General features: G+C 42.6%; 1 protein-coding gene across 2 annotated transcripts in view; it reads right to left on the reverse strand.

Moving 5' to 3' along the window:
- Positions 1-8210, reverse strand: part of ARHGAP42 (Rho GTPase activating protein 42) — a 348391-nt gene extending 340181 nt beyond the window's left edge. The window contains exon 1 of one of the 2 annotated variants that reach the window (XM_086338908.1): positions 7546-8210. In XM_086338908.1, coding sequence (XP_086195034.1) covers positions 7546-7699 — 154 coding nt within the window. In that variant the 5' untranslated portion in view covers positions 7700-8210. The remainder of the gene's footprint in view (positions 1-7545) is intronic. The other variant, XM_086338912.1, reaches the window with a different exon arrangement.
- Positions 8211-11610: the final 3400 nt, after the last annotated feature.

An 11610-nucleotide genomic window follows, 5' to 3' on the forward strand; every position in this document is an offset into this window, starting at 1 on the left:
CACGGATGCCTGTGTGGCACCTTACTATTCTGCAATTCATTTTTTCTGAAACAAATCACTTCCCTTATAGAGGATTATACATGCAGGTTTTGCCGCAACATTTTCTTCAGCATTATAACTAGATTCTTGATTATAAAATCGGAAAACTGCAGATATGAACAATGGCGCATTCTGATGAACCAAACATTCCAGTTAGCTGGAATCCTAGAGAGGAGGTTCCACCATACAGGAAATATCCAAGCCAGTGTTTAAATATGCCTGGCCAAAACAAATCTGTTAAAATAACTAAATTTCCATTATCTATCCTGTTATTATCCTACTCCAAGGGCCATTAAAATTAACAAATTCAATGGAAGTCACTACACTTAGATGAAACCCAGCCATTAAAAGTCAGAATACTGGCAGCTGCAAAAGCTGACGCACAGATTCCTTGAACTGGAGAGCCAGGAGCTCAGCAACTGGTTTTCATTTTCACAATGAAAGTCAGCAAGAAGCAGGTAGCAAATCCTCGGCTGATAAGGCCAGAGCCTCTGGGGATACGCTCCAAGGATGCTGAGATGCTGGGCAGAGGTTCAGGAGGCTGGAGGGAAAGGGAAGTCTGGCAGGGCTGCCAACTGAACCGGGTGGGCGGCAGGTGGGCCAACAGGGAGTCTGGCACCTGCCAAGAGGCTGGAATGAGTGGAAATTACCATCCAGACAAGACAACAGGGATGGCTGGGGCCAGAACAGGTGGCAACCACAGCTCTGGCAAGAAACAATACTCTGGAAAAAGATTCAAGACTAAATAACCCCCTTTTCTTCACCCTTTCTCATCTGTCCACAATAAACATTTCATTGATGCATAACATTTACTGAATGTGGCTTAACAGCCTGAACATTTTAGCATTTCTCTTTATAAATCTAGAGAAGAGTTTTGCCATTCCATGCATACATTACTTGAATATACTTGGCACCAAAGCAATACTGAATGTAAGCTTTATTATTTTTTAATATAATCTGAGAAATGCTTCTTCAGCATCATCATGAACATGATTAACACTGGGCTCTAAGAAATGTTAGTAACCGAAAGCATGTCTGTTGAAGCAGCTTTTCAGTGATTTCAAAGTTTTGTGGTTACCTGAGTTTTCTGCATCTCAGAGTACCCTGATCATAACTGTCACAGGAGGCAATGTAAGAAGTGGTTACTGCCACACCAGTCTCTTCCACTAGACAGGAAATAGGTTCTGTTCTCCCAGAAACCCACTCCTTCCTAACAAGGCAGCTCCTCAGTTACTACCTGCAGAAAAAGGAAATTCAGGATTTCCCTGGTGGTACAGTAGATAAGAATCTGCCTCCTAATGCAGGGAATAGGGGTTTGATCCCTTGTCTGAGAAGATTCCACATGCCATGGAGCAACTACGCCCATGCTCCACAACTACTAAGCCCACACACTAGAACCAGGAGCCAAAACTACTGAGCCTGTGTTCTGTGTTCTGCAAGGAGAAGGCACCACAATGAGAAGCCAGCGAATGCAACGAACGGTAGCTCGGCTCAGGACAACTAGAGAAAGGCCGAGTGCAGCAAGCAAGACCCAGCACAACCACAAATAAATAAGGTGTCCTTTGAAAAAGAGAAAGACATTCAACAGAGATAAAGATACTGTTAGAGGACACCCGTCAAGCTCATGTAGACAATCAGAAGACAGGTAGATGGAAGTTCTCAGCCAGCTGAATTTAATTCCACTTTAATGAATGCCCAGGCTCCCATTTAAATGAACACAAACCAAACTGCTCTTACTTGTACAGGCCTCTGAAGCAGAACCTTAGAGCACTTCATTCTTAATCTACCCATTCCTAAATTAATTACAGTTCATCTGAAAGATACAATTATTTCTGCTCATTTAACTCAGATTCTAATGAATGACTGTAAGAACCAGAAAAACGGTGGAAGTAATTACACATCCACATCTCTGACAAGGCTGCCCAGCTCAACAAGCAAAATAACGTTAGTGGAATAAGCAAGAGTGAAGGAGGTCTTGCAGGGTAAACGGGAATCCGCACTGAGTTGTGGTAAACCAAACAAAATCTAGGTCCAAATTTAAACCCCAAAAATAGCCTGCAACAATAGCAGTTCTCACCAAGATCTCAAGGATGACCAAATACAAAGTGCAGTAACTACAGAACGCCTTTCAAATTCCTTAAACTTGTCACTGTTCCTTCCATTTATTTAACTCCTTCCCTGTGCCACCAAACACTGGTAGCAAAGTGGACCCTGAACACACACAAAATAGAGACGGGCTTAAAGTGAAAAACCAAGTCAAACACCGCAAATGGAAGGCAGGAGTCTCTCAATCTCAGCCTCTCCAAGATCTCTGAATGCAGCCTGTGCACTCAGGGTTTCCTTTCACACTAAACATCTACTTTATCCCCAGACTGCAAGTGCACCGCAGCAGCATGCTTCCAACTGAGGCTGTGGACACTGAACGCAGACACCTCTAAGAAACTGTGTGTGTTTCCCAAATGAACTCACCTATGAAACAGACTCACAGACACAGAGAACACAGCTGTGGTTGCCAAGGAGAAGGAGAGGCTGGGAAAGCGATGCACCAAGAGTTTCGGATTAGCAGATACAAACTACTACACAGAGAATAATGAATAACAAGCTTCCCCTGTACAACACAGGGAACTATATTATCTTGTGATAAACCATAATGAAAAGAATGTGAAAAAGAATGCATATGAATGTATAACTGAATCACTTTGCTGTACAGCAGAAAGTAACACAACAGTGTAAACCAACTATACTTGAATAAATCTGAAAAAAAAAGAAATTGTGTGCTTCCTCTTGCTAACGTCTTAATTAACTGCATATTCAGTAGCAATTTATAAGCAACCAACTCCTACCATTCTACCATGCCCCTGTTTGTGCCAGGGATCACTAGTGCCAGAACAACCACTTTAAGAACAGACGAAGAAATAAGGTTTATGAGTCAGAGAAGGCCATCAAACAGACAAGTAGATTTTGAAAACCTGCACTTTCAATCAGTAAAAGCGATAAGAAAATGAATCATCAACAATACGTAAGATATTATCAGCAGTCTTTATAGAAGAGAAAATGTCATTTTGGCAAAATAATATCATCCATTCAGTTCAGTTCAGTCGCTCAGTCAAAGTCCGACTCTTTGCGACCCCATGAATCGGAGCACGCCAGGCCTCCCCGTCCATCACCAACTCCTGGAGTTCACTCAGATTCACGTCCATCGAGTCAGTGATGCCATCCAGCCATCTCATCCTCTGTCGTCCCCTTCTCCTCCTGCCCCCAATCCCTCCCAGCATCAGAGTTTTTTTCCAATGAGTCAACTCTTCACATGAGGTGGCCAAAGTACTGGAGTTTCAGCTTTAGCATCATTCCTTCCAAAGAAATCCCAGGTTGATTAAATGTAGTTTTGTAAGTTTTATATTGGATTCACAGTATTATTTATATTTAATTTGTAAGTTGATCTGCCTTTAAGATGGCATGAAAACTAGTTTCATGAATATATTTAACTGTCATAAAAAATAAATTATATTAGAGTCCATTAACTTTTTTTTCTTTAAAAGAAGCTCAGCCACACAAGGTTAAGAAACAGTCTTCTAAAGCTAGAGGAAAAAACTGACCAATTCTACTTTAAGGTGATGAGAGGAAGTGTTATAATAGATAGTTACAAGAAGGGTGGGATGGCCAAGATGCTGCAGGTTAGATGGGAGGAAAGAATATTGATAAGCTCTCCACACAATCAATTCTATTTAATGAGTACAATTCCATTTCAACCGTTCCCTCTCCTTTCCTCTTCTCTTCTTTGGAGGGAGGGTCTGTCTATTCTTGGAAAGACTATGTTCTACTTAAAGATGGTTCTTTGAACTCAAAAGGTTTTATACAAAGTTTTGAATTCAAAAATTTTATTTGAAGGGGAGATTGTATTTTATACGAAGTAAAGGGGGAATTATATAAGAAAGACACTTTGAAATGTTTCTTTGGATATGGTCTATAAAAGGAGAAAATTAATAAGCAAAATGAGCCTATAACTTCACAACCCAAAATTTAAAACTGGCACCTGTTAAAGGAACAAAGTTCACAGACTAACATTTGATAAGAAGAGTAGAGACTGTGAGTCATACAGCATGAACTAAAACCCAATTCACCAGTGTCATATATTCTCAAATACCACTCACCAAATGACTAGATGGCATGTAACAAAATGAACAAACAGTCCTAGTGGTGAGATCTTTATAGCTGTTCCCTCCCCGTAAGGAAAGGTAGGACTCAGAGGTTAAGTTACTTGCGAAGCATCACACAGCATTTGACAGCATCAGAATGTAAACTCAGGTCTACATTAATCCCTATATTAACTCGTTTACTGTCATCCATTTTCTCTGAGTGGATGTGAGAGTGAAATGCAGTTCAGTTCAGTCGCTCAGTCGTGTCTGACTCTTTGCGACCCCATGGATTGTAGCACGCCAGGCCTCCCTGTCCATCACCAACTCCCAGAGCATGCTCAAACTCATGTCCACCGAGTCAGTGATGCCATTCAGCCATCTCATCCTCTGTTGTCCCCTTCTCCTCCCGCCTTCAATCTTTCCAAGTACCAGGGCTTTTTCTAGTAAGTCAGTTCTTCACATCAGGTGGCCAAAGTATTGGAGTTTCAGCTTCATATCAGTCTTTCCAATGAATATTCAGGACTAATTTCCTTTAGGATTGACTGGTTTGATCTCCTTGCAATCCAAGGGACTCTCAAGAGTGTTCTCCAACACCACAGTTCAAAAGCATCAATTCCTCAGCGTCCAGGACTCTCACATCCATCTTAAAAATATGTTAAATACCTTACACATTTAAAATTCAAATCATCTAGTCAAGGTCCTCATTTATAATGATCATTCAAAATTCGCTCCTAAAAAAATGCACACCCGGAACCCAAGCTGAAGGAGCACATGTGACTCTCACTGAAACAGTAAAGCATGTGTTACCCAAGAGAGCATGCCAAGACTTTCAGCAGAAAACTTATTAACTAGGTTGGAAATAATATAAGATGCTTTAGAAATGCATGGATGATTGTCAGCTCAGGAAAGTTTTATTAAGAAACCATTCATTATAAACGACGGCAAAGTGCTACATATAAATCTGAAGTGGATAATGGATACACTTACTGAAACAACAGGTATGGAGAATAGAAAGGCATAGTTTAAGGCTGGGGAAAACTGAAGGCTTCCTAAGGCAGAAAGGAAAAACAGAAGGGGCAGAACTGAAGAAAGGAGGGCTCCTTGGTGGATGTGGGATAGAATTAAGGCAGCTTCAAGTCTTTAGACACATTCTTGTCCTCCTACAGGACCAGCTTCAGAGAGCAGGCATTTAGCAGCTGCAGCAGAACCCCAGAGCATCCTCCCCAAGGGACAGAGGTTGCTTGCTGGGAAAAAAAGAAGTGCCCTCATATGACTTCAAGGGTTTCTCGGCTCCAGATCTGTCCTGTTTGGCAGCTAATGCTGGATATTCTTTTAATAAATGCTTTCTTTCCACTACAAGAAAAGCAATAACCAAATGTTAATATAATGCACTCTCCTCACAAATCCTGGAAAGACAGATTGTACATTTTAAGTGTAGAAGGTCAAGTTCAAGAGGCAGGGTCTGTATGTTCAAGGAACTTACACTCTAGAGATATCCTCACTTATAAACGGAAGAACAAACCTATAAAAGAAGCTCCTGATAGTTGCAAGACTAGATTCAATCATAATACAGTTAATAAGATTACTAGTAAAATGATGTACATTTCAGAGATTTTACCACAGCGATGGAAGTGTTTTCCACTTTTGAACCACTGGAATTGATCTCCGGCAGAGCGAGAAGAAAATGTCATCTGTAGACCATCTGGCAGCTCGAGCAAGAATCAGTGCTCTGAGAGAGGGAAACTCTTTTTAAAGAAGCATCATCCTCTCCAAGATGCAAAGGCCTCAAGGGGCCTCAAGAGGCTTTGTAAATCAGATGGAAGCTAAGTTCACCTTTGGGTATACACAAGATGGACAGAACTACAGATAAACTTGTATATTTTTCACAAATCAGTAAATACTATTATTATCAGTAGCAGCGTCAAATTCAGAAATTAAGTGAATGTAGATACAGAACATATTTTCTTTACCCTGGCTAAGTTAACACAAGTAATAAGTAAATGTTTTAGCAATTAGGATGGTTTAAATAGACAGGATTTGGAGCATACTAATTTCAAGACATTTTGCTAAGGTTCATCTTTACCATGAATACATGCTTCTAAATAGAGATCAGATGCTAATATCGTCTTAGTTTCAGGCACACACACACACCTCCATAATGTTGTTAATGACATACACAATGATGCTTCCCCTACCTATCTCCTGGGGTAGCCATGTCAACCAAAGGACTCTTCACCTTAACAAAAATACCTCACTCATCTAAGACAGACTGGAATTTCCAGGGCTGCATTTCAGAGGCTTTCTATTAAAGAGCAAATAGGTCCTCAGAAAAGTAACCTATAAAGCCTTATCCTTTAGTCAGTCAATTCTCTATGAGAAGCTCTAGTGTAAGACTCTCTGGGACCCCATGGAGGTAGCCTGCCTGTAGTCCTGAAGTCCTCGGTCCATGGGAATTTCCAGGCAAGAATACTGGAGTAGGTTGCCATTTCCTTCTCCAGGGGATCTTCCAGACTCAGGGACCGAATCAGAGTCTCCTGCATTGGAAGGTGATTTTTTTTACCACTGAGCTACCTGGGAAGCCCAAGGCTCTCTTTTGTGCTAGTAACTGAAAGTGAAGATTCAGAGAATGCAAGAAGCACAGAAAATCTGAACGGAGGTGTGTGGGAAAGGAGGTGGGAAAAGTTCCTAAACTGAGGCAGTCTTTACTCTCTATAGATCATCAGAAGTTCTGATTGGTCTTTAGCCACTAGGGACTCACCACACCAGAGTTAGAAGGCAAACAGAAAATTAAGAGGCACAAAAAAAAAAACCTTGAAAAGAGATAAAATGCACTGGTGCCATGCTGTCTTCATCTTGCAAAACTACAAATCTATAAAGTGCCAATGCAATGATTTATTGCAATGAGTCGCTAATGTACCTAAGAACTTAATCATTTCTTTCAATATCACTAAACAAGCTAGCTTCATTTTTATCCTTCAGATAAACTCCTGAGTCCTTCCTCAGGGGCTTTTTTTTTTTTTTTTTTCTCTCTTTTAAGCGTTTAAACTAGGCAGAATAAAGTTACAAAAATGACAACAGTCCCCAGTACTGTTCCAGGAGCGTTATACAAAAAGATGCCGAACAACGTTCCTCAGGATACGCTCCGGGGTCCAGCAGAGACCGCTCGCTTCTCTGCAGCCTTGGAAGTAAATAAGTGAAGAACACCTCCGAACAAACTTTGTTGGCCACCAGCAGGGGAGCTCTTCAGCTTTTGTCCCCAAACCCATTCAAACAAAAGAAGCTCCGCTTCCTCCAACCCAGCCCTGAGACCCCCCACCCCGCGGGGGCTCCCCCGGTCCCCGCGCCCTGCCCTCCCGCCGGCCGCACTCACTCCTCAGCGCCCCGATGAGCAGGGAGCCGTCCTTAATAAGCTCCTTGATGAACTTGTTGGTTCGCTCCAGCTCAATCTCGTGACACTGCAGGCGCTCCCTGAAATCCGGGCTGTCCAAGTAGGAGTCGCTGAACTCCAGGGTCGGCAGCCCCATGGCAGCGGCACGGCCGACGGCCGCCGGGAACGCGTCGGGGCCGGCGGTCAAGACGGGCACAGCCGGCGACCAACGCCGGCCGCCGGGGCGCGCGATCGCGTGGAGCGAGGCGGGCCGCGCGGGCGAGCGCAGGGGGAGCGGGTCCCGCGCCTCCCGCGCCGGGATCGGGGCTCAGGCTTCCTCGCCGGCCGGGAAACGCGTGCACGCACGGGCGGCGGGTCCGCTCAGCTCGCCGTCCTCCGGACGCATCGTCGCCGCGAGCGCGGAGGCGGCGGGGTCCCGGGCCGCGGGCGGCGCAGGGAGGCAGGCTCTCGGCCGGCGCAGGGACGCTCTCGGCCGGCGAGGAACGCGCTCGGGCGCGCAGGAACGCTCCCGGCAACTCCGCCCGCTGGCCCACTCGACTGCGCTCTGAGCCGGGAACCGCCAGCGCCCAGCCGCCGCTCCGGCCGGGCTGCCTAAACCCGCCCCCGCGCCGGACGCAGGCTCAACGCGCCGGCCGCCGGGCCGGGCTCCGAGACCCTCCTCCTGCCGCCGCGCCCCCGGCCCGCGCCGCCCCGCCCTCCGCCCGCCCCGCCCTCTCTGCGCTCCCGGCTCTGCGCGCCGCCTGCTCCCGTGCGTTACTCTCGCTGCCTGGGGGCTCCAGGCTCCCGCTGGCCCCGCGGTAACACTCCAGGTTCCTCCAGTCCACAAAACGATCCCCCACTCCCTACACGCCTCCTTGCCCGTCCTTCACCACCCGCTCCCTCGAATTGAACCAGCGTTAACTTTCCCTAAAGTTTAAAGCTAGGTTTTGAAGATGCTACTTTGGAGCGTTCGTTTAGATTTTACTTCTCAAGTCTGCACTGCAATGCATGTATACTCCAGGTTGAAAAGTTTTCCTCTCTTTCCCACCGTTCACTGCCTTGATCTTAAGAGAGTCAAGTTTTTTGTTTGTTTTTAATACTCTAAACGAAAAGCTACAGAGGCCCAAAGGCTGTTTTGTGGTGGTTGTTTTTCCTAGTTGCTGTGAAGGTTGGGAGGATTTTAGGTCGTTTTTATTCCACAAACAAGCACCTCGGACTTAGGTGTTCCTCCTCTAGAAGAGGAATTATTTGCATCACAATACTATATCTTTTATGGTCGGCTCACCTGGAGGGAATTACCCTACAAGCATGGAGATTTTCAAACTGTCGAAGTTGGCTGAAGTTCCAAATGAAAAGTTAATTCGTACCAAGAGGCAGTTACCTCTCCTCTGGTACAGGCTCACCTAATAAATTTCTGTTCTCTGAAAACCTTGACATCGAAAGAAACTACTGCCTTACATCTAGTCCTGCCATCATCTATAGGATTTCTGAGAAGTCAGTTATTTTTCTTAAGGATCTGCTTTTAATTTCTATGTTTTCATTGCTTTGTCCATTTGAACCATCTGTTAAAAAAATTTTTTCTACAGATCATGGGAAAAATTCCGTTAAAGTGCTTTACATTTTTCCCAATTAAGTTTCAGAATCTGTCAGGACTTTTAGTTTCCTTTTTTTAAGTACACATGAACATTAAAAATAGCATGGAAACTAAACCAAGACTGATAAGATGATGTAAACAGTGTATTTGATGGCTTTGATTTTAATTCTTCTGAGCCAAGGAAATTGGACTTTAACTTTCCATCCATGTTTGCATCATTAAACGTCAAAATATTGGCAGAATGGCCAGTCACAATTAGAATCCTTTTAACGTTTAGTAGCTGACCTGTCAGTTGAATACTTTTCTTCTGGGAAGGTGGGGTGGGGTGGAGGGCAACAATTTATTTGTCAGTTAATGGTGTGATACAAGCTGCAGTGGGACTGATTTTCTCCTGAGGTGATTTTACATCTATTCATCGCACAGCCTGAAAGAAAAAATTAGTCGGGCCAAATAGTTCCCCTTCAACTTTTGCCATGTTGCTGTTACAAGCAGCTAAATCCAATGCCAACTGCTGAGATATGAAATAGGATAAAATACAATAATCTCTTCCTGTTTATCATTAAATGAAAGTCCTATGATTAATTCTTTAAAAATGCATCAACAGTCCTTGATATGTAACATTACATAAGTTGGACGTCAATTTTCACCTTTTCTTTAAAAGTCTTATATGTCAGGACAAATTTAATCTAGATTCTAAGATATACATTACCATTTACCCATTCATGTATGTAATTTCATGCTTTATGCCTACTGTATACATTATTAGGATCTGGGCAGAGAAATAATTTATTTCATCATCAGTTCATTTATATAGAGTTTGGATTTTTCCTCCCACGCTCCATCATTTAACCTCTAAAGTTTAGTGTGTTATAATGAACTTTTCCCCTGTATTTTCAGAGTTACTCATGACTTATTCCTGTGATTCATACTTTAATTATACCTGCTAGTCGGGCTTTCTCCTATGCCACATTAACCCAGACGCTTGAGAGACACCAGAAATGGTTTTGCTTTAAGGTGGATTTACAGACAGTTTTGAACTGACTGTAGTTGTTTTCATGTTTTATTTCCCTATCATAATGATAAAAACAGATTCTTTCTAATTTTTCAAAAAAAAAAGAGTGTCCATATCTGCAAGCTCTTTTTCATAGGAAATTTTAATGGACTGAAATGTAGCCTCTCCAAAAATTTCTACTTCATGGTATGTGGCCCTATCAACTGCATGGTGAGTTTCACAAACCCTACTGGCTGACATACACATTGGCATGGTTACTGGCTCAGAGAAATGGCTGTTTGCTTAATCCCAAAATGGGGTGTGTGGGCTTTGCTTGTTTGTTTATTTTAAAGAGCAAAATAATGAGGTAAGGATAGTAAACTAATATATATTTGTAAATCTACCTAAAACATTTTTGTTGACCTGTATTATGTCAGGCACTTAAGCCTGGTGCTTAATTTGTACTTAGTAAGTGAAACTGTTGGGTATTATTAATTGTAATTAGTTTTGTAGACATGGGCCTTCTAGACTAAGATACTCTGAGGCTAAATTCATGGCTTAGTAAGAGATGACGAAATAGAAGGGGAACACACCCAAGAAGACTAAACGCACCCTTCAGCCCTCTCCATGTTCCTGTTTGCATTCACATCTGGGTGTTCTCCTTTCTCAAAGGATACTCCTTGGAAATGGGTTTATATCATTCTGGTTCAACTTTCTGTAAGGTCTAGAAAAACAACATTCACTCCAAATGTGCAAAATGCATGATTCAATTTTTAACATTATTTTCTGTTGTGGCTATATATATATATATATATATATATATATATATACACATACACACACACATGTATATATATAAACATAAAATTTACCATTTTATTTACTTTAAGAGTACATTTCTGTGGCATTAAGTACATTCACATTGTTGTGCAGCCATCACCAGCATCCAACTCCTAAACATTTTCATCTTCTCCAGCTGAAACTTGTTATTCAACAACTTTCCATGCCCCACTTTCCCCAGCCCCTGGTCAACACCATTTTACTTTCTGTCTCTATGAATTTGACTTCTAAGTACCTTATATAAGCAAAAATCACACAATATTTGTCTTTTGTGTCTGGCTTATTTCATTTAGACAATTTCACTATTAATTAGAGAAGCAAGGAAGACAAGACTCAGTTAGTGGGGCCGTGGAAGCAGCAAAGTCAAGACCACCAACTAAGGAAGCAGGAATAACTGCAGATGGTAGAATTTGTCCCACATAATAGTATGACTTCTAAAATTCCCTTCTAGAATAAAATTAAGATTTTATGATAATGACAGATTTCTGAAGAACAGGCTGGAGGAAAAGAACAGAATTCTAATATGAATCGACCATTATCATGAACTAACTACATTTACCAGGGAGAAGATACAGGGAGAGAGACAGAAAGAGAGACATGGGAGTTGGGGGAGAAACTGACTACTACTTCAGGGAGATTTTTT

The sequence above is a fragment of the Bos grunniens genome, chromosome 15, assembly GCF_055505025.1.
Source record: "Bos grunniens cultivar Pamir isolate PY7600 chromosome 15, Bosgru_T2T1.0, whole genome shotgun sequence".
NCBI classification, from domain to species: domain Eukaryota; kingdom Metazoa; phylum Chordata; class Mammalia; order Artiodactyla; family Bovidae; genus Bos; species Bos grunniens.